This window comes from Setaria italica, chromosome VII (genome assembly GCF_000263155.2).
Source record: "Setaria italica strain Yugu1 chromosome VII, Setaria_italica_v2.0, whole genome shotgun sequence".
Taxonomy (NCBI): domain Eukaryota; kingdom Viridiplantae; phylum Streptophyta; class Magnoliopsida; order Poales; family Poaceae; genus Setaria; species Setaria italica.
Window position 1 is genome coordinate 15,019,801 of NC_028456.1, and position 27,651 is coordinate 15,047,451.

At 48.0% G+C, this 27,651-nt stretch overlaps 1 protein-coding gene, 1 long non-coding RNA gene and 1 pseudogene across 3 annotated transcripts; 2 read left to right on the forward strand and 1 right to left on the reverse strand.

Annotated features, from left to right (window-relative positions):
* The first annotated feature begins 554 nt into the window (after positions 1–554).
* Positions 555–10,325, forward strand: LOC111257942 (annotated as a pseudogene).
* Positions 10,326–14,597: 4,272 nt separating this feature from the next.
* Positions 14,598–15,095, forward strand: LOC111257943. Its single transcript, XM_022828494.1, has 2 exons — positions 14,598–14,871; positions 14,986–15,095. The coding sequence occupies exons 1-2, from the start codon at positions 14,598–14,600 to the stop codon at positions 15,093–15,095; spliced, it is 384 nt and encodes a 127-aa protein (XP_022684229.1).
* Positions 15,096–15,432: 337 nt separating this feature from the next.
* Positions 15,433–18,584, reverse strand: LOC101757765. 2 transcript variants are annotated; one of them, XR_002678458.1, is made up of 5 exons: positions 18,228–18,584; positions 17,267–17,771; positions 16,767–17,180; positions 16,517–16,685; positions 15,433–16,440 (listed from the first exon to the last, which is right to left on the reverse strand). It is a non-coding gene; the product is annotated as an uncharacterized LOC101757765 (long non-coding RNA). The 2 variants fall into 2 exon arrangements; XR_215493.3 differs by having other exon boundaries at positions 17,267–18,575.
* Between the last annotated feature and the right edge of the window lie 9,067 nt (positions 18,585–27,651).

A 27,651-nucleotide genomic window follows, 5' to 3' on the forward strand; every position in this document is an offset into this window, starting at 1 on the left:
CTTTTAGGATATCCACCTCGGGTGGGGTAATCATGTCAGAAAGGATGAGTATCAATGTGCCTATCTAGCTAGGCTGAACCCTCTTTAAGGAGAATCTCGTTATCCTTGATCTAGAGGGGATTGATGTCATCCTGGGTATTGATTGGATGACTAGACACTAAGTTATGCTAGACATCCCAGCATGAGCTATCCATGTCAACTCACCCCACCAAGGCCGCTCTTTTGTCCAATTGCCTCGCTAGGAAGATGTAAATTCTTGTGCGTATTCCGTAGTTGAGACCCGACCGGAGGACATCCCTGTAATCTGTGAGTACCCCGACGTGTTTCCCAATGACTTGCCGGGCATGCCACCTGATAGAGATGTGGAGTTTTCCATAGAGTTGATCCCCGGCACAGCCCCTATTTCCAAGAGACCCTATAGAATGCCACCGGCAGAGTTGGCTGAGTTAAAAACCCAACTACATGAGTTGTTGGAGAAAGGTTTTATCTGACCCAGTACTTCACCATGGGGTTGCCCAACCCTGTTTGTGAAGAAGAAAGATGAGAGTCTATGCATGTGTGTGGATTACCGACCCCTCAATGCGGTGACTATCAAGAACAAGTATCCTCTTCCCCGCATTGATGTCCTGTTTGATCAGTTAGCTGGAGCTAGAGTGTTTTCCAATATTGACCTTCGCTCCTGGTTATCACCAAATCAAGATCTGACCATGTGACATTCCCAAGACTGCCTTCTCCACAAGATATGGACTCTATGAGTACCTAGTCATGTCGTTCGGGCTAACGAACGCACCGGCTTATTTCATGTATCTCATGAATTCAGTGTTTATGCCTGAACTTGATAAGTTCGTCGTGGTGTTCATCGACGACATCTTGGTGTACTCGAAGAGTAAGGAAGAACATGCACAGTATCTCCATACTGTGCTCCAGCGCCTAAGAGATCATAAGCTCTATGCCAAGTTCTCCAAGTGTGAGTTCTGGTTAGAGAGTGTCAAATTCTTGGGACACACGATCTCTCGGAATGGCATAGCAGTTGACCCAAGCAAAGTTCAAGAAGTATTGGACTGGAAGCCACCCACTTCAGTTTATCAGATCCGAAGTTTTCTTGGGTTAGCAGGCTATTATCGGCGTTTCATCCTAGATTTCTCAAGAATAGCCAAGCCTATGACTGAACTGCTAAAGAAAGGGGTTAAGTTTGTGTGGAGCAATAAATGTGAAGGAGCTTTCCACACCTTGAAACAATTGCTGACTTCTGCCCCAGTTTTAGCTCAACCCGACACTACTAAGCCGTTTGACGTGTACTGTGACGCCTTTGGCACTGGACTTGGATGTGTTCTTATGCAAGACAACCGAGTCATTGCCTATGCCTCACGTGCATTACAGCCTCATGAGCTGAACTACCCAACCCACGATCTTGAGTTAGCAGCAGTGATTCACGCCCTAAAAATATGGAGACACTATCTGGTGGGCACTCACTGCAACATCTACACTGATCACAAGAGCCTCAAGTACATCTTCACTCAAGCCGACCTTAATATGCGCCAAAGAAGATGGTTGGAGCTGATCAAGGATTATGATTTGGAAGTTCATTATCACCCCGGCAAAGCCAACGTAGTGGCAGATGCTCTTAGCCGCAAGACCCATTGCAATTGCTTGTCGGCAACCAACTTCACGGAAACTCTATATCATGAGATGGGAAAACTTAGTTTGGAGATTGTTTCCCATGGCACCCTCGGTCATGTTTCCATTGAATCTGCCTTAGAAGACCAAATTGGGTCAACACAGTTACAAGATGAGGACTTAAGGCTAACTAAGAGGAAAATTGCACATAAGGATGAAGGGTACAAGCATTTCCGGTAGGAGGAAAATGGGAGAGTGTACTATGAGAACTGACTTGTTGTTCCATCTAACCCCAACCTTAAGAAGCAAATATTGGATGAAGCACATCTCTCCAAATTCTCAATTCATCCTGGCAGCAATAAGATGTACCATGACCTCCGTCAAACTTTTTGGTGGAGTGGAATGAAACCAGAAATTGCACGCTATGTCTCGGAGTGTGACACGTGTCAACATGTCAAGGCAAGCCATTTGAAGGTAGCCGGTAACTTGCAACCGCTACCTGTTCCATCATGGAAGTGGGAAGACATTAGCATGGATTTCATTGTTGGATTGCCCCCTACATCTCAGCGACATGATTCCATTTGGGCTATAGTGGACCGTCTCACCAAATCTGCACACTTTCTTCCTGTCCACACCACCTACATGGCCAAGAAGTATGCAGAGTTGTATCTCGACCGCATTATTTCCCTGCACGGTGTACTAAGGACGATCATATCTGATCGAGGTGTTCAGTTTGTAGCACGTTTTTGGGAACAGTTACAAACTTCACTTGGCACCAAGCTAATTCGTAGCTCAACATATCACCCTCAAACCGATGGTCAGACCGAGAGAGTAAATCAGATCCTTGAAGACATGCTACGAGCTTGCGTCATCCATTATAACAAGAACTAGGATAAGTGCTTACCGTTGGCAGAGTTCTCCTACAACAATAGCTACCAAGCTAGCTTGAAGATGGCACCATTTGAAGTCTTATACGGTCGGAGGTGTCGAACACCCTTAAATTGGTCACAAGTTGGGGAAAGACAAACCTATGGTCCTGATCTAGTAACTGAAGTTGAAGAGCAAGTTAGGGTGATTCAAGCAAATCTCAAGGCAGCCCAATCTCGACAGAAAAACTACTCCGACAAGAGGAGGAGACCCCTGCAGTTTGACATTGGTGATCACGTATATCTTCGAGTCTCCTCGACCAAAGGAGTGCAACAATTTTGAGTAAAAGGGAAGTTGGCTCCCTGTTACATTGGCCCTTATGAGATTGTGGAAATCTGCAGACCCGTCGCGTATCGAATCCAGCTACCCGAACAGCTCTCAGCCATTCATGATGTTTTCCATGTCTCTCAACTGAAGAAATGTGTCCAAGTCCCGACTGAGATCTTGGAACAAGAGTGACTTCAAATTGAACCTGACCTGACCTATGCCGAATACCCGGCCAAAGTCCTCGACCATAAGGAAAGATACACCCGACGACAAGTGGTGAAAATGTACAAGATTCTGTGGAGCAACCACACGGAAGATGAAGCAACATGGGAAACAGAGGAATATCTGAACAAGCACTTCAGAGGCTTTCTTTTCAACCAAGGAGGTAAGAACCGCACACCCCCACTGGTTGTCCTTACACCCGAATCTTGGGACGAGATTCTTTTTAAGGGGGGTAGGCTGTAACGACCTGGATGCAAGTGCGGTCACAGTACGGAAAGAGGTCAGGACTGTGGAGCATTGCATGCCAAGGGAAGTTTGGACCTGACACGCGCTTGGGAATTGATGGGGACGGCCAACACAGGAAGCGACCCTCTGTGGTGCGTGGATGTCGTGAGATTAGGATCACCATGCATGGTTAAGAAATTCGAATCGATTCGTCTGCCTCTCACAGTTTGAGACTGCTTGATCGCTATGCTACACTGAGTAAATATGGAACATGATGATGATGTGAACCTTGATGCTTGTTCTTTAAATTGTTTGGAAACTATGTTTGCTTAGCATAAGTTGCTAATGTAGACTGGATTATGAACTTAGAACTTAAGCTAAAAATATTGAAAGTAAGGACCTACTGTAGTCGCTTTTGGCAAAACAACCCCCCAGCCAAAGAGCCTTGCATGTCTAGAAGTTGGTGGAGTAGTTTCCTCACCGGTCGGTTAAGTCTTGTTGAGCTTAGTAGCTCAGCCTTGCTTGTGGCACATCTTTCAGGTGACATTGAAGCTCCTGAGTTTGCTGCTGCTGGCACTTGGCCTCCCCAGCTCCCTCCTGGGTGGACGGTCAAGTGGGATCCCTCCTCGGACGGCGGGGATAGGGATCGGTGATGTCCTGATCGGCCTCATCAGGGACATCCGCCCCCGGCGCTAGCTTCCGCTGTTTTATCTTTTCCGCTATTGATGAACTCAGTAAAACTTTGATTTCCGAACCAGTGCTGAAAGAAAATTAATGTACTTGTTTAAGTGGATGATCTGTTGTATTCTCTGGAACCACTCAGCTTCGTGTGAGCTATGCTAACTCGGTCCTGCATAGTGGTTTTATCGGATGAAATCCGATGGATTGCCGAGTTAACTTGATTAAGGCATGTGATTGTGTGTTAGGTGACTTAATTGTGCTTTAGCTAAGTTAATCTGAGCGGTTCCACCACAGATGCATGCATGCCACCACTCTTGCCCCTCCTCCTCCCCACGACTGATGTCGTCCCCCGAGACAAGGAGCGTGCTCATCTCAGGAGAAGCATAGGACCTCCCACATACAAGTTGCAGAGTCGGCACTAGCCTAGGCCTGCCGGTCTGGACCTTCACTGCCATTCAAGCTAGAGCATCCTCATATAGCGCAATGGCCTCATCGAGCGGTGACATGGAGGGGTTGGGGTGCGGGATATGGTCCGCGTCGGTGGAGAGGCAGAAGTGAAGACAAAAGGGGATCGAGGGGAGGGGGCTTACATGTGGACCTAGCTTTACGGGGGCAAAATAGTCTTTTTGTTTACTGTGGTATGATGGAGATAAAATGCAAAATCACAATGTCCAGACAACTAAATCAACGAATAGAGTGTGTCTCACACAAAAGCATCCGTTGAGGGTGTCCTGCAAACAAAATTCCCTATTAATTTCTTTTTGTGTAGCTTAACATGGATATAATCAAATACTTAGAAAGTAGTGAGGGCAAACTTATGAGTACTAATATGAAATTAAAAATTCTTAATCAAAATGAAATTAGTGTAAAAAATTAATATGAGGACATATTATTAACTTTACTAAGAACTGAAGGTTCTTGTTTTTGTACATTGCCATGACACAATATCAATGGCCAAATAATGCTCAATAATATTTTCCCAATGCGAATATACCCTCGATTTGCAACCCAGCATTTGTTGGGATCGCCAAAACCTTAACACCCTCGAGCGCCGTCCACAGCATAAGAAACCCTTTGACCTCACAAGTTCAAAACTGAGATGTAAAACTAAGTTACTATCAAACATCATTGGCAGGTCTCGAGACTAACATCGCAAGTTGCGCATTGGTAGCAAGGGAAGTGGAACTCCTTTAACCTTGCACGCTCTATGGAGGCACCTCTAATAATAAATCTCGTATCCTTGCACCACCTCTGCTCCTGGAAGGACCCGAGGATAGCGATTGAGAACAATAATGGCTAACTCACATTGGGTTAATCCTCGAGTGTTTGGAATCTTTGACGGGCACCGAGCTTTTATCTTTATATTCTTTACTTAGGAATGCACTCAGGAGGGAGTGACTTGAGGTTAAGGCCTTTCAAGAAGACTCTACAAAGTAGAATCCTCAAGGCTGGGCATTCGGTTCTGATGAGGACATCACTCCTTCGGATACATACAACAATCCTCCGCTGACAATTGAATTTAGAGGTGAGCTCATTCCTAAACACTTCTTTATATGATTTTGAGAATAGATTTCTACCTAATGATTATATTGTGATTAGGAACCAAGGAGAGGGCCAGGAGATACTTGGAGAAGGACTTGGAGGTGGCGAGGACCAGCAAGGGCGTGCAAGTCAAGTTGGAGGCCCAAATCAAGTCGACTTCGAGTCCGTCTCGGAGTCCAGGAGCAGTCTGCGCTAAAACGGACGCCCAGGTCGCATACGGGCTCGGATTTGGACGTTCTTTATATGGATGGAAAGATAATTCATAAGTTTTCCAATGGCATTGGAACCACGTCCAAATTCTATCTGAGTCAACAGGAATCATCAAAACAAGAGGCTGTCCAGAATCTGCCAGGGTGCGGCGTCACCGTCTTTTGGGCCATTGGGCTGTGTATCATGTTAGAGTCCATTAGGGACGTGTCCAGGGATCTTGCATGACCCTAAGGTCTTCATAAACAGCCACTGTCCATCCATTAGGGTTTGGGGGGTTTTGCTTAGATTATTCTGTCAAGAACAATTTTGCCGTGTCGTCGGTTTGTGAGACCCCAACTTGTGAGACTATTCATTCATCTGCAAATTCGGTTGCAATCTTTCTTGTTCTTGCTTGTGTTCTTCGATTTGCAAGTAAGAATTAGCCTTCTTGGCGAGGTCAACCATGCATCGCTGGTCGATAACTTGAGGAGGTGGTGCTGCGATTGCGGGGTTTGGAACGTGTTGTTCATAAGGCGGATCGATTTGTGTCGCGACTCAATTAAATCGAGAATTATCAGAACCTTTCGGAAGATCTGGAACCCTTGTTCACATTAGGTGGTATTCAGAGACAGGTTTAGCGTTAGGTTTGCCCATACCCTAGTTAGTCTTTGATTTCGCCTTCTTCCCACGAAAAGCCTAAAAAAAATATTCTGCTATCCTATAACCTTTTTGTGCGTCACAATTTTTCTTTTCAGTTTGCTTTTCTGAATTTTAGTCCCTCGTTGTGTCATTGTGTTCGCTATTCCTAGGTCTTGTTTCGAGGCTTGGTTTAAGTCATCTTTGTGTGTTGGCGCATAGCAGATTGGTTCCTTTGCTAGAGCTGTGATCATCTTTCAAATTTGTGATAGAACAGTTTTGATCAGTTGCTAGCCTGATGTTTGCACAAGCCTCAGTAAGGATAGTGCACTTTGATATGGTAGCTTATTGTTTTGACATGAGCATAAGAGGCAACAAGAATTGTTAGTTTCCATACGGGCCAAGCATTGTTTAAGTCCTTCTCAGTTTATTCTTGGCTGTCTCTTTTACTTTCATATTTGTTTGTGTCGGCGTGCAGCAAGCATCTAGTTTCGAGTTGTAATCTTTTGCGGCACTTTCTGGTATAAGAAAAATAAAAGAATAAAAAGGCAAACAGGTGCTGAAAAACAGAGAGAAAAGCCGCACCAAAACAAAATAGAGAGGACAAAGAAAAGAAAGAAACGAAAGAAAGGAGGGCAAATAATTCAGAAGTGCTTGCATCCTTTGCGTTCCAGTGCATAATAAATTGTTGCTTGCTTGAACTAGGTCTAAAAACGGGTTTAGGCCGGTGACATAGACTAGCTTGGGACTAATTTTCAGTTTTGCAATTTCTGAATTGATTTATTGATATTCCTTGCTACATATATTTGGCCTCCCAAGCTCCACATATTACTTCTGGAAAGCATAGGTTTTTGACCCTTGCAATTGTGGACTACGCCTTTCAGGTATCACTTGCCTTGCTGGTAAGAACCTTGTAAGAGCTTGGTAAGGTGCTTCCTTTTGCTATGATCTTGAGAGGCTCCACACGTAGTAGGATTATTAGGGATAACCTTCATTGTTTGTTGCTGTTTTTGTGTCTAGAATGACAGATAACGATGGAGATAAGACTCCCAAGGACTTCAAGGAGTGTGTCAGCCAAGAGCAACTACAATCTGTTGTACACAATGCTCAGAAGGAGATGAAGGAAGCAGTCACCAAGGCTCTCACTGACGCGCTCATTGAACTCAACCTCGGCAAAATCATGGAGAGGTTGGACAAATGGGTGTCCACGCTAATCGACAAGGTTGTTGCGTTGGAAATTCATCAACCGACCAATGATGATGGGAATGGCAGCAGCACCGGTGGACAATTGCCAGAGGACGTGGTGTATGATGCCAACGGTATTGTTGATGAAGCAGCTACCCGAGAAGCACGGTTACGCCGCTGCCTTCACACCAACATGACAGGTATGGGTGGCGCTCAAAGCCACAACCATCATCATCAAGGTAATAATAATCGTGCGCCCGATGATCCCTATGCTAAGATTAAATTTACCATACCATCTTTTTCGGGTCTTTATGATGCTGAGGGATACCTTGATTGGGACATGACAATAGAGCAGAAATTTAGTGCCCACCTTGTGCCTGAGCAACATAGAGTTAGACAAGCCACTAGTGAGTTTAAAGATTTTGCTATCCTTTGGTGGACCGGGTGAGTTGCAGAGGGTGCTTCACCTAGTACATGGGAAGAACTTAAGGTCACTATGCGCGATAGATTTGTTCCACCATCCTATCATAAAGACTTGCATAAGAAACTGATGTGCTTAGAACAGGGAGATAAATCAGTGCAGGATTACTATGGTGAGCTTCAAAAGGGTTTGATGCATTTTAGCATAGTGGAGGGCCCCGAGGATTCTATTTGTCATTTTTACTCGGGTTTGAGGCGTGCAATTCAGGACATAGTTGATTATATGGGTACTCCATGGGTCCCCACCGACCAGGATACTGGCTGGACCTGACAAGTGGGCCTACCCGACCAGGACGTGTGGGCCAAGAACATGAAGATACTTGGAGTACACGTCAAGGAGGCCGGGCAATTCAAATCAGCCCGTATATGTTGGGATATGTATTGTAGTCTGACTTAGATTACCTTCCATGTAACAACCGAGTAGATTAGATTCAAACCAACTTGTAACCCAAGGTTGTCAGCCTATATAAGGCGGCCAAGGGAGCCTCCTGAGGGCAATCCAATCCAATTTGTAAACCACGCACCAGCGCAAAGCAATACAAGCCATCAACATACAGGACATAGGGTATTACTTTCCAGAGGCCCGAACCTGTCTAAAACTCTCGTGTCCCTCGTGTTCTCATGATCACCTTCAAGTTATTGGTTTCGCAATCCCCTCCATCTACAAATCAACCACTTGGGTAACCCCCTGGTGGACTGCTGGGCTTATAAATCCGACAGTTGGTGCGCTAGGTAGAGATGATTGTGAGATCCTCCCCAGTGAGCTCGATGGCATCCCGTCTTGGCATCGTCTTCTCCGAGAGCATGAAGGACTAACTTGCCAACCAATCCAGCTCTGCTTTGGGAGCATGATGGTGGACTCGAACTCCACCGGCTCTTCCATCGACTCGGCATCCGGTGCCATCTCAGCATCCATCTGATCTGCTCTGATGGGACAAGACCTCCACCCGAGGATCATCACGTCGCTTGCCCAGCAGGTCGGCGATCTCTCTCTCTCTCTCTAAGAGAATTCCAAGCATCCTAGCTGTGACCCACCCACCCACGCCGTCCAACCTGATCGTGGGTCTAGATCGCATCAGCAACACAATTACTGAGTGCATAGATCTCTCTGAGGTGATGCTACACTCAACCAGGTCGGCACAGGGTCCTTCCCTTGCCCCTTTTGACCTGAGGAACTTGGCTACTGTGTTTTCTATGACACTCGCGTAGTCCTTCCAGATCCAATCTAGAGACCTACTCGAACCCACCCAGTTTCTGAACTGTGGTGACTTCTAGGTCCCTGCATCGTCCTGACTCCAAATCCCTACGGAAGAGATATTGAGAGCAACTCCTCCATGCCAGATCGCGAAGCCTTTGTGGTCTCCGCCAATGAGCCGCCTAGGGATGGCGAAACCTCTTCTTAGGAAGTAGGTCATAACACCAAGAACAAGGACCGCACATTATGGCACCAATAGGAGCAGGCTAACACCCAGCAACAATCTACTGCTAGCATGGAGGCGGCAGGCAATCAGCGCTGACCACCGCTCGACGATGGCGACAACACCAACCAAGACGATGCCCGAGGCAGGGGCAGGCGCCCTGCGAGTGCCCACAATCTACAGGCCGACCTCGAGCAGGCCGGCCATAACGTCTTCACCACACCCCAGGCCAACCTGGGGCCCGCTTTTGCCGACCAAGAAAACCTTCAAGACTCAGATCAACTGCAGCAGATCTAGGTGTGTATCCGTGCCGCCAATGCTTAGATCGAAGAGTGGGCCCACAGCCGGTCCATGGCTACCTGGCACTCTCAGAGTTGATCCGGGCACAGCAGATCCGGCCACCACCAAGGTGACCAGCGCACGGGAGGTCCGCTAAAGCCCGTCCGGGAAGAAGAGGGGGAGCAACCTGCCAACCCACCCGCCAATGACGACCGTCAAGCCAACAACCACGATAACCACTGCCGTGGCAGGAGAGGTGACGAGGAGGACCGCGGCAGGAGAGGTGATGGTGAGGACCGTGGCAGACAAGGTCAGCAACATGACCTTCATGATGAGCTACGTGACCGCTGTGACTTGCACATCGACATCAACAACAGCCACTGTGAGTGGGAGGAGGCTGAGCTCCACCACCGCGCCAAGTACGATCGTGACTATGATGCCCTTGGACTCAACCGCGACGTAGAACGTGAGGACCGCCGGTGCCAAGAAGATAAAATGCGTCACCACACCGACTTTGACCGCATGTATGGTGCCCTTGAAGACACCTACGCCTCACCCCGGTGCAACAACGGTGGACGCCTCAAGGCACCACTTGTCGTGTACAACCTCGAGGACGACAACGACATGGAGATCGACGACTTCGCTGCCCGCCTCTAGGCTGTAGAGTGGCCAACCTCGTTCAAGCCAACCATCAACGAAAAGTACAATGGTCACTCCAGCCCCACCATCTTGCTCAAGACGTACAGCATCGTGGTGAAAGCCGCCCTGGGCACCTACGACCTGATGGCTGCCTAATTTTCGGTGGTGATGGGTCCCGCCCTGCTCCTGTGGCTGGAGAACCTCCCACCAAACAGCATCAACAGCTGGGGTCTACTCGCTAGGGCTTTCACCCAGAACAACCAGGCTACCTACAGCCAACCTAGTAACATGGAGAACCATGGCCAAGTCCGTCAGTAGAAGAACGAAACTATTAGAGACTACGCCAACCACTTCTTCAAGAACCGCAATAGGCTAGTTGATGTTGAGGACTGTGACATCATCTGTTACTTCTGCTCCGGCCTGATGAACTGCCCCATGTTCTGGAAGTTGTATGAGGCTTCCCCCAAGATGGTCGAGCAAATGATGGAGGTTGTCAACACCCAGGCAGACATACAAGAGGTTGCGACAGTATAGTTCTAGGGTGGCAAGAATCACCAGCACGACAACTATGAATAGCTGACCCACGACGAACACCAAGGACGACCGGAGTCATCCCGACTTCGAAAAATGGCCCCCGAGGTCCTCACTGATGAAGACGACCCTGCCAGGCCGACCACCTTCCTCCAAGAAGAGTTCAACGACACCCTCAATACTCCGTGCCCCTTTCATAAGGACGCACATCATAATCTTTGGGATTGCACAGTCCTCAATAAAGAGCTTAGTGCCCCGGTGGAGTATAAACGACCCCGCCGCAACAACTATCGTCGGGATGACAACCGTTGCATCTATCACCGCCGCGCGATCGTGGTGACCATCGCCGTGATGACCGCTACCGTGATGATCGCGCCCATCACTGTGATGACCGCTACGTCGACGACCGCGACCATCGCCGTGACGATCGCGATGATCGCCGCTGCGATGATCGTGATGACTGTGACAACCACCAACGTGATGACCACAACGACCAACACCGAGAGTAGCGCCACGACCAGCCACACCCAGACACCCACCAGCCCGGTGTTGACCAGAGTGGAGAGTTCCAGCGACCCGAATGGTAGGTCAACATCATCGTGGGCAGCCCCAAGGCTTTCTGCAGCAACTGCAAACAGAAGCTGCACCACTGAGAGGTGCACTTTGTCTCCATAGAGCCAGTCCAGTATCTGCGCTGGGCATAGCAGCCCAAAACCTTCTCCAAGGAAGATCACTAGGTGCACATCCCTGACCCCGGGTCCTACCCGTTGGTGGTCTGCTTGACCATAGACCGTGCTCTACTCCCCAAGGTGCTAATTGACGGTGGCAGCAAGCTGAACATCATCTTCACAGAAACCCTGAAGTGCATGGACTTCAACTTGAAACGACTCCAGCCCGGTGAAGAACCCTTCTACGGCATTGTCCCCGGCAAAGGATCCTATCCTATTAGCTGAGTTGTTCTGCCCGTCACCTTTGGCACGCCTGCCAACTACCATATGGAGCACCTCACCTTCGAGGTGGTCAACTTCAAGATATCCTACCATGCCATCTTTGGTAGGCCCATGCTGGCGAGGTTTATGGCGATCCTGCATCACACCTACCTCGTCCTCAAGATGTCGGCTCCAAACGGTGTCCTCTCCATTTACGACGACGTCGAGACTTCGTACAAGTGTGACATGGAGGTGGTGCAGCTTGCTGAATCCCTGGAGTACTCGGCCAAGGCCACTGCCATGCTCGCCGAGGCTCAAAAGGTGGACAGGGACTAGCTCAAGATCCTGGAGACGGAGCCGACGCCCACGGCGCTGCAGCCTGACCCCAAGGTCAAGAAGATCTGCCTCAGCCTGGAAGACCGGACCAAGACGACCCTCATAGGGTCTGACCTCTCCACCAAATAGGAACTCACGCTCACCAGTTTCCTCCAGGAAAAGTCGAACATATTTGCGTGGAAGCTATCCGATATGCCCAGTGTCCCGCGGGAGCTGGCTGAGCACTCCTTGGACTTAAGCAAGACAACAAGACTGGTCAAGCAAAAGCTTCACCACTTTACCCAAGATCGCAAGGAGGCCATTAGGGTAGAACTTAATAAGCTTTTAGCTGTCGGATTCATCCGTGAATGTAAGCATTCCGACTGGTTAGCAAATCCAGTCCTTGTAAAAAACAAAAATGGTGAATGGACAATGTGTATCGATTACACTAACTTCAACAAGCACTGCCCTAAGGACTCCTTCCCTCTTCCGCGCATTGACCAAGTTGTAGATTCTATGGCTGGGAGCATCCTATTCTGCTTCCTTGACTGCTACTCGAGCCATCAGCAGATCACCATTAATCCTGCTGACCAAGACAAGATGGCGTTCATAACGCCCTTCGGCCTCTACCGCTACAACACCATGACCTTCGGGTTGAAAGATACTAGTGCCAGCTACTAGAAGGCAATCCAGGGTTGCCTCATGACACAGCTACATAGAAACGTCGAGGCCTACTTCAACGATGTGGTTGTCAGGACCAAGGATGAGGAAAGCTTCATAGCCGACCCTGTAGAAACCTTCAACAGCCTCCAGGCTTACCGCAGGAAACTTAATCCGGGCAAATTTGTCTTCGGTGTCCCATCTAGAAAGCTCCTGGGCTTCATGGTCAGCTAGCATGGCATCGAAGCCAATCCCGTTAAGATCGACGCCATCAAAAACATGGCGAATCTGGCCAACAAGAAAGACGTCATGAAGCTTACTGGCATGATGGTGGCCCTCAGCTGCTTCATTAGCAAACTCGGAGAAAAGGGTCTACCCTTCTTCAAGATGCTCAAGAAGGCAAATAAGTTCGAGTGGGATGATGAGGCCAGCAAGGCACTCAAACAGCTCAAAGCTTTCCTCACCACTCCCCCTGCCATGACAGCCGCGGCCGACCAAGAAATGCTTTACCTCTACATCTCTACAATGACGCACGTTGTTAGCACTATGCTAGTTGTGGAACGTGAAGAGCTCGGCCATGGCCACATGGTGCAGTGACCGGTGTACTATGTTAGTGAGGTCCTCATCAACTCCAAGATCCGCTACACATAGGTTCAGAAATTGCTCTATGTAGTTCTGATCTTGTCAAGAAAGCTGCATCATTACTTCCAGGTGCACAAGATTCGGGTGGTATCCTCGTACCCAATCGGCGAAATCCTCCACAACAGGGATGTCAATGGCCGAGTTGTCAAGTGGTCCATGGAGCTTGGCGAGTTTGACCTCGATTTGTACCCACATCATGCAATCAAGTTGCAGATCCTGGTTGACTTCATGGCCGAGTGGATAGATATCTAGAAGCTATCCTTCCTAGAGAGGCCAGAACACTAGATTATGTACTTTGATGGTGCCCTTAACCTCGAAGGAGTCAGCGTGAGGGTCCTGTTCATATCCCCCAAAGCAAGCAGCTCAAGTATGTCCTCCAGATCCACTACAAGGCCACCAACAACGACGCCGAGTACAAAGCTCTCATCCACAACCTTCGCATTGCCGTCTCCCTCGGGATCAAGCGCATCCTTGCGTACGGTGACTCCAAAGTCGTCATCGAGCAAGTCAACAAGAACTGGGACTGCACCAAGGAGTCCATGGATGCTTACTGCATGGAAATCCTCAAACTTGAGTCCCACTTCAATGGTATTGAGTTCCACCATGTCCCCAAGGACCACAACGTCGCCGCCGATGTCCTGTCCAAGCTTAGCTCCAAGTGTGCACAGGTTCCGACCAGCGTCTTCGTACAAGATCTATGAAAACCATCCATCAAGGTCCTCGACTCGGACTAGGTCAACGGCGGCGTTGGGACGCTCTGGTGGACCCAGCTCCCACTGATGTCATGATGATTGAGGCAGAAGAAAATTGGCGCACCCTGTTCATAGCCTTGATCATCGACCAGATGGCGCTAGAGGACAAAATAGAGCATGAGAAATTAGCTTGGCACAGTACAAACTACATCATCATCAGCAAGGAACTCTATAGAAAGGTCGCATCCACAGGCATCTTGATGATGTGCATTTTACGTAGTGAGGGCATCGACCTCCTTCACGAGATCCACTCAGGAACATGCGAGAACCACGCTGACTCAGGCACTTTGGCCAGCAAGGCATTCCGTTCTTGTTTCTACTAGCCAACAGCGGTAGCCGATGCAAAGGAGCTCGTTGAAAGGTGCAAAGGATGTCAGTTCTTCTCAAGGTAGCAACATCTACCAGCCTAGGCCCTGCGCACCATCCCACCATCCTGGCCATTCACATGCTGGGGGCTGGATATGGTCGGACCCTTCAAGACCGCTCCGGGCGACTACACCCACATCTTCATGGCAGTCAACAAATTCACCAAGTGGATTGAGCTCAAGGTTGTCACCAGCATCGAGTCGGCTAAAGCCGCTCAGTTCATGGAGGAAATCACACACTGCTTTGGAGTACCAAACAGGATCATCACCTACCTTGGCAAGCATTTCACAGGTTCCGAGTTCTGGGACTTTTGCAAGGACAATCTCATCAATGTGTACTACTCCTCACTACCGCACCCGCGCTACAACGGTTAGGTCGAACATGCGAATGGGATGGTCCTCTAGTTCCTCAAATCTTGCATCTTCGACGACGCGTCCAAGTACACCACCAAGTGGCTATGTGAGCTACCCGATGTCATCTCAGGTCTACGAACCCAGAAGAGCCAAGCTACCGGCTACACACCTTTCTTCATGGTGTACAGCTCAGAGGCCATCCTGCCATCCGTCGTGGCCTTTGGCACCCCACGCATCTAGTACTACGAGGAAGGCGAGGCAGAAACAAGTCGGCGGGTCGACATCAGCAGCCTCGAGGAGCACCGAGTGGAGGCTCTCATCCAGCATGCGCGCCACGAGCAACAGATACGGTGCTACCACAATCGGAATGTCAGAGAATGCTCCTTCAACATTGGCAACTTGGTGCTTCACCCGATCCAGTCCACCAAGGACAGGCACAAGCTAGCCGCCCCTTGGGAGGGCCCCTTCATCATCAAATAAGTCATCCAGCCATGCACCTATCAACTCCAATGGGCAGATGGCTAAGGTGTCCCCAATCCATGGAACATCGAGCATCTATGACACTTTTACCCTTAGATCTAAAAGCTATGTACTCTATTTTCCCTTTTTATTGAATAAATAAAACATCTGAGGTTCTTTGCCTACCTACTACCTTACTATTCCTATGTCCGAGCTGTTCCTGATGCTCAGGGCTGTCCGACCTGTTCGATAGACCACTCGCTCTCAATCTTGGAGGCTTCCCCCAGGTGCTGATCTCCGAGTCTCGTATCCTTCTCCTCCCCCTCTCAAGGCAATACGACTAACTCGTGTGGTCGGCATTCTAGCTCGCAAAACCTAGACAATCTTGTGTTCACCCCTCATACAAGCTTGAGATCCGGTCTCAGCAGGACGCTAGTCAGGCAAGGCTAGACGCTTAGTGGCTACAGGCCTCAACTACACGTTGTCCTGTTGTATACACCAAGAGAGGCATGGAGCTTCTTTTTCCTTGCATACGATTAAGTCAATTCCATCACATGTCCTGTCTTACTATTTAATACACCAAAGAGTTTCATTTTATAGGTCCAAGTCATCGACAATGTTCTCCACTACATCATGATACTGGTAAGTCAGTTTTGGAAGCAAATCCGCATTGAAGTCGGGTGTGACTCCTATTGCAGCATGCTCCAAGGGTATCTGTGGGAAGTGTGTCACTAATAGTGTGAAGACATTCTTGATGCACTCCACCGTGGTGTCCTTCAGTAGCGCCTTCAGCTGACCAGGTGCGGCCTTGAGGCGATCGAGCAGTGGTGTTGGCATTGTCGGGTCGATCTCTAACTGGACCATGTCCATCACATAGCCAACAACCTTACGAATATCCTCCAGCTCCACCTCCAACCCTACAATTACTAGTTGGTCATGCTGAAGACTACGCACAGCAACCTCTAAGCAGCACTAAGTTTTCTTGTGCGCGTTGGCTTCTTAAGTCAGCTTCTGTGATACGGCATACTCACGATGAACCACCACATCATGTTCTTGCTGAGGCGCGCATTTGATTCCTCGCACTCTTTGAGGTACCGCTTGAGCCTTTGCTCCCAGACCTCAGCATCTGCTCATTCAAACAAGCATACATTAGCACCCAGACTACAAGGACAAAACTGAGTCAACAGGTTGGTACAACATACCTCTCAAGTGCGAAGTAAGAACCTCTTCCTTCCGGGCGTGGTCTAGCTCTTTTTGCCTGATGTCCTCTTTGGCCTTCTTGAGGTTGGCCTTGAGTTGCTCTACCTCCAGGTGATAGCGCTCGGCTTGCTGGATCGCGTCCGCCCTCTTATGTGCCCGCTCGGCTAGATTCTGCTTACATTCCAACAGTCAGACCTCTACAAAGCAACTGGATTTTAGGTATAAGTTCTCTGGGTTGGTTGGCGCACTTACAAATAGCAGCTTAGAAATCTCTGAGGATGACTGCCACAGCCTAACAAGATCCTTCTTGTCCTGCGCCACATCCCTAGCAAGGTCCAGCCTAGAGAAGTCCTCAGCATCAACATCATCTCCTCCGTCCCCGATGAACCTCTCCGATGGCAGATCATCTCTAGGTGAGGCTCGGCTCTAGCTTCCTCACCGAACACCTGCCTGACCCTGGAGTTGTCCACAGCAGTGTCCGTAGCCCCAGAGCCGTCTACGCCTTGTTGCGGTACCAAAGTTGGTATAGCTTCACCGGCGTGAGCATCTTGATCCACCCCGACCTCCAGAGGCGGCGACTGATCAACGGTGCAGCCGTTCACCCCCTCGGTCTGGGTTGAGCAACCAGTCAGCTACACGCTGGACTCATCATCCAGCACGGTAGTCCTGCATTGCCAGTGTGACAAGCAATTTAAGCAAGATAGGCGGTAACAACAACCACAAGATAGACAGTATAAGAAGATCGCACTTACATGGTGCTCTTCTTCTTTACTCGAAACTTGGGGCGCAATGGTGGTGGTACCGCAGACACATCATCGCTAAACACCCCGCGAACCTTTGCCTTCAACGCCTTCTTGACATGCTCCGTGTCGACTGCGGTCGTCTCAAGGAGGTCGAACATATTCTTCTTCATGGGCGGGCTCAGCGTGTCGGACTCCTCGTCCGCCTTGCTAGCCGACCTAGCCACGGAGGTTGCGCTCGGGGCAGCCTTCTCCTTCTCCTTACCCTTCTTGCTGGCCATCTTCTTTCTCTTGAAGCTTGGCTTTTGCGACTTGGAGGCGGGTTGCTTCTGCACGGCATGCCGCGTCTGATGACCAACCGGTGCAACAACTGTGGCCCTGCTGACCTCTTCTGGCACACTCTCGTCCAACCCGATGGAGGAGTCAGACTCCCACTCAAGGCCGGCAGGCAGCTCGTTGGCCTCGTCGGTCGAGTGGACCTTGGGCCGCTGCTACTTGGCCCCTTCAGAAAGTGACGCTGGGCAAAAGAATTCAAATTTGTCGTCCTAGTGAATCCACAAGTATAGTTAGAAACAACACAACAGCTCTGTGGAGTTGGCTGCTCCATGGAGTTTTGGAGTTGAGGTGTTTGGCTGGATTTTTTGGTGGAGTTGTTGGAGTTCTGGAGTAGAGCCATACCAAACAGGCCCCTAGTATGCAGCGGGAGCTCGGGCTACTGATTGGCTACTGTGAACCACTCCTTGTGCTAGCCCTTATTGGATTCCTTCAACTGGAGGTTGAAGTATTCCTGGACTCTCTTCGACCGCATAGAAAATCCGCATCCCCTAATTACCCTCAGCTTGCCCTTGGTTGACACTACTTTTAACTGATACAAGTATCTCAAGAGATCGAAATGGCAGGGAATGCCCAAGTACACCTCACACAGATGGATAAAAACTGCAATGTCAAGAATGGAGTTTGGATTCAAGTGTACCAGCTCAATCTTGTAGTAATGCAGAAGACCCTGGAAGAAATCTCCACATGGGATCCCGAACCCATGCTCGAAGAAGGATGCGAAGACCACTGTCTCCATTTTGTCTTCAGTGGGGAAATCTTGCCTGGCACTCGGCTTCCAGTCCAGCAGCACCTTGGGCCTGAGGAGGCCCTGGTCAACGAGTGCCTGGATGCGCTCCTCAGTCATCACGGACTTCATCCAGACCGTGGATGGATCTGGAATGCTCACTTCCACCATTTCTTCAGTTTTTAAGCCTTGTGATTTGGATCTAATGCTCGCAGGGGTCTTGATGCGCATACGGCGGTGCGGCGGCTCGTGCGGCGGTGGCAAAGTGCATGTGAGCAGAATTGGAATCGTGGCTGTACCACGTTCCCAGTGAGATAAGATTGGAATTGCTTGGGTGCTAAGCTAGCCCATGGATCAACAAAAAGACAAAGTGAACAGCATGTGGCAAAAGCGAGTAATACGAGAGCTTCGCTTTGGTTAACTTATTCGATCGATGTACATACAGATACAGCTGGTCTGAGCTTTTTTTACATTTGAGCAAAAGGAGAAGAAGGGTTACATATTTTTTTGAAGAGAATTGGCCCTTACGTTTTGCTACTCTGTTTTCATACCTTATTGTGTGCCAAAATTAAAGCACATTATATAAGGCTGTTTAGTGCTGGTGAAGCGATCGGATAAAACTTTGGAATCCACTAGGTTATGTTAGGAAGGGAGAAAAGAACTGCCATATATCGCAAAGCGGGGAAAAGAAGCGAAGGGTGATGGTGTTTTTCTTTATTCGATTCGAGGTGCATGAAGCTAGCTGGTGCTGGTCTAAAGTTTCCTTTTGGAAGGAGGGACATCAGATTCTCTAGAAATTAAAAGACACTGCGTGTACTACATCAGAAGTAGAGCTAAATATAAAAATCGGGTAACATCAAAATAATAAACTTTGCATAATAGATAATGCTAGACGTCCGGAATCTTGAAAAAAATCGGATGGCTCGACATATGTTGCAATAGTTAAGAATCGATGTTACAACTATTGTTTCTGCATATTGCACAGTGAATATTACATGAAACATAGCGTTCATGTTGCGACAGAAATTTTCTATCCCAAAGTCAAATAACGTAGTCATTTTTACATATTATTTTTTCATGTTGCAAAAAAATCACTATTTGTGTCAAATCACTATTTGTGTTCGTATCCACATAACACTACCGGAAACAGGAATTTTGCCGAGTGTAAATTCTTTGCCGAGTGCTTTCTGTCAGCCACTCGGCAAACCCAACCTTTGCCGAGTGTATACTGGCAGACACTCAGCGAAGATTATACACTCGGCAAAGCTATGGTTTGCCGAGTGTCCTAAATAAGACACTCGGCAAACATACACATGACACTCGGCAACAATTTGACACTTGGTAAATCGCCAGCACGTGGCTCGTACGTGCGCCGTCCGTTAGGGAAGTGGGTCGGCCGTTAGTACTCTGCCGAGTGCCCGACACGGACACTCGGCAAAGAAGTGGTTTGCCGAGTGCCCCGTCCAGACACTCGGCAAAATATAAAGTTCGCGGAGTGTTTTTCAGTGACACTCGGCAAACAAGAAGTTTGCCGAGTGTTTGTGTAGGTACTCGGCAAAGACAAAAAAAATTTCCACCGCTGCCCTCTACACTTTTTCTACTCCCCACATACGACATTTGGTAGTCCATCTCAAAAGTTGGTCTATTTTTTGGTCTGTTTGCTATTCTTAATGAATTGATAGCATTAATAGGAATTTGTTTATTTAAGTCAAATTTGAACTGCAAGTGAGTGAAATAATGGTTTAAAATCAGTGAAAAAATCATATTCATATTATTGAATCCGGATTGAGGTCTCAACCAGGAAATGAAAAGAAATTTTGAACATTTTTTTTAGAAAACACGACCCCGAACGTGTGGTTGAATGGTTGTTAAATTCTAAAAAAACCAAACGAAGTCTGAAAATCACAAGACTTGTCAAGATGTCATGATATTACATGTGGAGGTTGTGGTAAAAAATTGAGAAGGTTTCGCCCAATTTCTGACATATGATGCTTACCAAACGACTCATCTCCCGAAAGGATTCATAGAAGTTAGAGAGGATCCAATAAGATTTGGAATCCAAGTGACACTTGAATTGGGGTTTGACTTCAAACCATTTTGTATAGGCAACATAGATTGGTTCATGTCAAATTTTGGGAATTTTTCGGATCCGTTTGATATTTTTTATTTATTAAATGCAATTATAGATTTTTTAATAGATATAAATTCAATTTGAGCTATAACTGCATGAAATAATGGAATAATATCAGTGGAAAAATCATATAACCATTTTTGAGTGAATTTGACATGATTTTTCCCAAGTATATTAGAAAAAGTCAGTAAAACACGTTATTGAAGAAGTGTACATGAAATGTAAGTGTACTTTGCCAAGTGTCTAGAGAAAAGACTCGGCAAAGGTAAAGTAGGTACACGGGCCCACTGTCAGGAGCGTATTCTTTTTTTACAAAAATTATAACTTAACTTTGTCGAGTGCCTCCGATCTGGCACTCGGCAAACCTTCTGGCTTTGCTGAGTGCCAGATCGCGGGCACTCGGCAACCACCTGGCAGGCACGTTTCATCTGAAATTTTTTTTTAAAAAAATTAAAACTTCACTTTGCCGGGTGCCCCATATCTGACACTCGGCAAACTTCGGACTTTGCCGAGTGCCAGATTGTGGGCACTCGGCAAACAACATGACTTGAGTCCGCGCCCTCAGGAAACGCCGTGGCCCTTCTATCCCAAAATCGAAAACTTGCAATCCTGTGCCCCACCCGCCGCCGCAGCGGCCCGCCGCCCGCCACGCTCGCCGCCTGGCACCCCGCCCGCCGGCCCCACCACACCCGGCGCCCCTTGCCCTGCCCGTCGCCGCCGCCCCGACCCCGGCGCTCACCGCCCATCGCCGCCTCCGCGTGCCCCCGGCCCCGGTGCCCCGGCCCGGCGCCCCGCCCCGCCGGCCGACCCCACCCCAGCGGCCTCGGCCCCGGCCCTCCCATCGCCCCGGCCCGGCGCCCCGCCCGCCAGCCACCCCCGCCCCGGCCCCGGCAACCCCGCCACCGGCACCCTCGGGCCCGGCCGCCCCCGCCCCTGGTGCCCCCGACACTGGACATTCCCTCGCCTCTCTAGGCCAGCGTCCCTCACCCTCACGGAAAAAATCAATCTTTGTTTTTCAAGTTACAAAATTGAAATTAGAAATTAGAAAAGGTAGAGAGGTGGTAGGATGAAATAGAAATTAGAAATTACAAAAGTAATTAGTAATTAGGGAAGGATAAGATAGAGAGGTGGTAGGGCTTTTGTTTTAGAAATTAGAAAATGATGTTTGACTTGGCAATCTAAGGTATAAGAACTGTATGTGGAAGTCAACCATCGTGCCGTTCCATTGCTGTAGATGTGGTTGTCGGCCATCACACCATTTTATTCGATGCAGGTTATGGAAACCTCCACGTGCAGGGGAGGTGCTGTCGAAAATTTAACTTGACAGTTGTATGTTCTTTTTTTGCAGGAGAGGCTACGTTACCCTCCTCGAGTCGTCACTTTGTACCAAACAAGGTGAGGCATCCTACACCTCTCTTTCCGTATGATTTTCGTATATCACGTAACCTAGTTAGGCGTCTCCCGTTCGAAAGAGATACGTTTGAAAATATGAAGATGTTTGCATATTTATAACCGTATTTGTTTCGAATTGTCCACGTTTTTTAGACAGCCCGAGGATGTGTATGTGGGTTTAGTTTCCATGGTCTACTCCGACCCGAGATAGAGTTTCGGCAGGACCTCCCTATTATTTACACAATCTCCATTCCAGGATGTGTATTTGGAGAACAGCGGGGAGGTGCTGCCGAAATTCTATCTTTCGTCAGAGTAGATCATGGAAACTAAACCCACCTACACATCCTCGGGTGCGATTAGGACCTATCTTCACCTAATAGACGTGTAGATGCAACGTGATTTTTTATATTACTCGCTGATATGCTAGAGGATGGAGGATTGTCAATGGATGTACACAGGCCGCTCTAGTCAGAATTCATTGACCGATGAATGGATTAACAAGACAGATGCTTTCTTGGAACGGGCATTTGCAAGGATCAAAGGAGGAAGAGATACTTGGTGTCTGTGTAGCAAATGTGGAAACATGTGTCGGCAAACCAAGCTAGAGATGGGTAAACATCTTGTTAGGCTCGGATTTACAACAGACTATACCAGGTGGATCTACCATGGTGAAGTCGATCATGGGAGAGACGAGATTGTCAGACAACGCATCGAGGAATATGATAATGATGCTGGGGTGGGAGACATGTTAGATGACTACCATGAAGCATGTAGGGAGGAGGAGCTAGAGGCTACTGCAAAGGCGTATTACGATATGTTGTCTGCGGCACAGCAACCCCTTCACGAGCATACCAAGGTTTCTCAACTGGATGTCATTGCACGTCTAATGGTCGTGAAGTCCCAGTTTAGCTTGAGTCGAGACGCCTTCGATATTATGTTGACAGTTTTTGGGAGACTGCTCCCGGAGGGTCACATCTTGCCTAAGATCATGTATGAGTCACAAAAACTTCTTCATGCACTTAAGATGTCATACGAGCAGATACATGCTTGCCCGAAGGGATGCATCTTATTTAGGAAAGAGTATGCGGAAGAAAAGTACTATGTAAAGTGCGAATCGTCTAGGTTCCTGGAGGTAGACTCTGGTGACGGTCAGAAGAAGCAGCTTACAATCCCTGTGAAGATCCTACGGTACCTTCCCTTCATACCGAGGATCCAACGGCTTTACATGAGTGAAGAATCCGCGAAACAGATGACATGGCACAAAAATGGACGTCGATACAATACTGAGAAGCTGGTACACCCATCCGATGGTGAAGCCTGGACAAAGTTTGATGCGATTTATCATGAGAAAGCTCTAGAGGCTCGTAATGTACGTGTTGCGCTGGCAACAGATGGGTTCAATCCTTATGGAATGGCAGCTGCCCCCTACACCTGTTGGCCTATGTTCGTTATCCCCCTCAATCTCCCCCCTAGTGTCCTATTTCAACGACAGACCATATTTTTATCATTGATAATTTCAGAATACCCAGGGAGTAATATGAGTGTGTACATGGAGCCTCTGATTGATGATTTTGTCCGTGCATGGGAGAAAGGGGTATGGACATGTATGGGACGTACTAATTTATTTATTATTTGTCATACCATGTTATTTTTTAAGTATGTTTAGTTTATTTTGCACATCTTCTTAATTATGTTTTGTTTATCTGTGCTGATTGGTTTACTCTTCGTAAATGCAGGTGATTGAACAATGGTGGGCGGTACAAGGAAGATCGTAGCACTTTACGAAAAATTAAAAGTTGCAGCTTCAGGGTCAGCTTCAGGGTCAGGCACAAGGTCAGACGCATCGAGAGGTCGAGGGAGGCGTCGAGGGAGTGGTGGAGGCAGGGGTGACGCATAGGTTGAGGAAACGGAGGGGGCACAGGTCCTGGCTAGAGGCAGGGGTCGAGGCAGGAGTCAAGGAAAGGGTAAAGGGGTGAGGCCCCCGTCGCCTGTACCTTCGGCCCGGTCATCGTTGGAGGAGGAGATACCTTCCGCGCATGCCTCTACTGACGAGGCGGAGGTACAGGAGGAGCAGGAGCGGGAGCAGGAGCAGGAGCAGGAGCAGGAGCAGGAGTAGGAGAGGGAGGAAGGGGAGGAGGAAGGGGAGGAGGCAGGGGATTCGCAGTCCAAGATCTGGTTGCGAGGTCCCTTGTCCCTCCCGAGGCGACCGATCCCTCTTCATTTACGCCCACTGATTCAACCCACTGAGGCAAAGTAAGTTCCTTTACATATTCTTAGTACTTTTGATATGTTGAAATTTACAATAGAAACTAATAATTTATATTAATCACTTGTGCAGGAGTTGGATTAAGCTCAGTGGGGGTGGCCACAACCGCAAGATCAATGGCATCATTGGTCTTTTGGTGTAGGCTACACTTCCCTGGTCCAGTGGTCTTCGCCGGACAGGAGGAGGCGGCCTACACGTGGGACCACTACGTCGCCGCCACCAACGTTGGTGATTGTGACGACAAGATATTTGCGAACAAGGCGGAGTGGGTGAAGGCCGAGCTGTGGGTAAGTATTTGTAGCACTACATTGTTTAATACATCAGCTTCGCTAGACATTCTTGAAATAATAATTGTATGCAACGTGTCTATACGTAGGACTTTTATAGATGCCATGAGGGATTCGAGGCTAGAGCGGCCTCCGTCACTGAACAAGCCGGCAAGAAGCTTGTTAAGGACATGCACTACGAGGTGCAGGTTCAGGCCATCATCGACTTCTATGCTGAATACAGAAGGATGAGGATCAAAAAAGAAGAGGCCAGGACAATGAACCTGACCAAGGAAGAATTCATGGCGGTACGTACAGAAAGTTAATATTTACTATTTCTGAGATTAATTACGCCTAATTTCTTTTGTTATATGTCACACACTTGATGATGTAGGTGCCTCCGTGGTGGTGCCGATCCTATACCCGGTGTTGGGAACAAATGGTGGACGTGTGGTTGCAGCCCTGTTGGTTGGAGAACCACCTTGCTTACCGGGAGCGGTGTCTGCAGATGCCATATGCATCACACCATCAAGGCAGTCTGAGCCTTGATGAATACAAGGAAAAATGGGTACGCGAATTCATTTCTTTATTCTCACACATAATACTGCATATTTTCTAATCCTTTTGCATTTTTGCCGCAGACGTCATCACATGATGGCCAGGAGTGCTCCCGGTTCAAGGCATGAGTTATGTCCAAAAAGGGCAAAGCCACGACAGACATCGACTTCAACCCGGAGGACCCGCCCGAGGCGTACAGCCATCCAAGCATCCACAGCCGCGTCACCGAGTACACATCAATGGCAAGGGAGGTTCATGGGTCAGAGTTCGATCCGAGCTCTTAGGATATTGATGCAGAAATTGTGATGAGGGTGGGAGGAGGCAAGAAGCATGTCCGGTATTGGATTGGAGATAGCGTGATCGACACTACCAGTACTCCCACTCTCTCCCAGATCCGAGCTAGGAGCACGGACTCGAGCCCTGCGATATGGGCACGGCCTACCACTGCACAGTTACAGATGTAGGCTCTGCAGGTTATTCCTGTTTGATTAATTTTTCATTGATTTTTACGTACCTTTTGCTTTGCAATAAGATATTATGATGAAATATTGTAGGCCCAGGTGGAGGTAGAACAGAAGCGACGGGAGGACCTAGAGGCGAGGATCGAGGCGGATCGGCAGCTAGAAAGGCAGAGGACGGAGTCGATGTTCCAGTACATGCAGAGTGTTTTTCACAGTTTAGGTCAAACTCCACCACCTATGCCACCGAACCTATTCCCGCCACCTCCACCCCCTGCAGCTACTCTTGTGAGTCACTCTCAACCTTACAATCAATCTAGAGTTAAACTAGAAACTACAGGCACTAGAAACTTACACTAGAAAAGTGACTAAAGCAATCTCTTTAACTTTGTGCGGAATCAATTGGCGGCGTCTAATGCAGAATCATCCTGGGGCAGTGGCTACCTGCACATCCTCCTCAGTAACTTGTTATTTGTGTGCTTGTGATGCAAACTTGTGAATTACTTGTTTAGACGAGAATCTATATGTACTTCTGAACGTTATTTGTGTGCTTGTGATGCAATCTTTGTGCCTGTGGTGCAATTTATATGCCTGTGCTTCTATGGTTGTTTGTTGAGAGGGGTCCTTTGTACGTAACATTTCTGTTTTGCAGGAACACTCGGCAAAGAGGCCATTTTATGGTACTGTTTGACGACTTTGCCGAGTGCATCGTCACAACACTCGGCAAAGGCATCATAAAAATCTGGCGGAAGGGGCTTGTTTGCCAAGTGCTAAGAGGCTGGCACTTGGCAAACACCACAGGTTCGCCGAGTGCCAGCGATAAATACACTCGGCAAACGTTTTATTTTTGCCGAGTGTCAGTAAAAAATTGCACTCGGCAAACGGTGCCTCTTCGCCGAGTGTCAGGGACAAATACACTCGGCAAACGTTATATTTTTGCCGAGTGTCTTCCGTCAGGCACTCGGCAAAGGCGCCGTTACCATGACAGTCCGTTATCACCTTTGTGCCGAGTATTTTTCGGCACTCGGCAAAGCATTTGCCGAGTGCCCGACGTTCGACACTCGGCAAATACACTGTTTGCCGAGGGAAAGTTTGCCGAGTCCAGTTCGCCGAGTGTTACACTCGGCAAACTCTTTACCGAGTGTATTTGGGCCTTCGCCGAGTGCCTGGGGCACTCGGCAAAAGTGATGTTTCCGGTAGTGTAAATTCATCCATATCCGATATATGTTTCCATCCCTAGCTGTAGCTTGAGGTATTTGACAAAAAAAATTTAAGCGCTCGAAAAATAGTTAAACCGGGTTATATATGCACAAAAAAACATTAAAAATACAAAGTAAGGTTACAATAATTGAACACAAAAGAAAACTGAAGATGCTAGCATAGGCTTAGTTTTTTTTTACGGGTAAACATAGGCTTAGTTAAGACCACAAAACGAGCTACTTCTTGCATTGTGAACATTGATTTATGATGCAATAACCATTCGGCTCGAGCCACGCGCGCGCATATATGCTCGGTACACTTCATATCGCAGCAGGGCATAAGTTAGCACTTGCGCAAATTCCAGCCACGCCCATACAGTAGACCACAAGCAACAATGGCTCGCCGCCCTGTCAGGAACAGCGAGTGTTACACCCTGTCGGCCATCGCGGCGATCCTCGCCGTGTCGGCCGCGTGTACTATAGCAGAAGTAGAGCTAAAAATACAAATCGGGTAACATCAAAATAATAAACTTTGCATAATCAATAATGCTACAGAACAGACGTTGCAACTATATGTTGCAATAGTTAAGTATTGATGTTGCAACTATTGTTCCTGCATGTTTCATAGTAAATGTTGCATTAAACATAGTGTTCATGTTGTGGCAAGAATTTTCTATCCCAGAGTCAAACGACGTAGTCATTTTTATACATCATTTTTTCATATTGCAAACTGTGACCGCTAATGTTGCATTAGGTAATTTTTAATGTTTCGTGAGAGCATCTGACGGGAAATTTCCTATCGGACGTCTGAGCACCAGCAGCGCTGTTGCATAATATATACGGGAGAGAACCAAGCAATAGCTTTTACAGATAATGGAGCGAGGGTCCCTGTTGGTCATGTTAATGTGGCCATTTCTAATTGTAGATCGCGTGGCAGGCATGGTTGACGACTTCGTTAATATATAGGCATTGGTAGATTAGCTATTCTAGTCTGTCATACAATGATGTTTATAGAGTTATTGCATGTGTACATGCGTTCGTTTATATATAGGCATTGGTGTATGTTT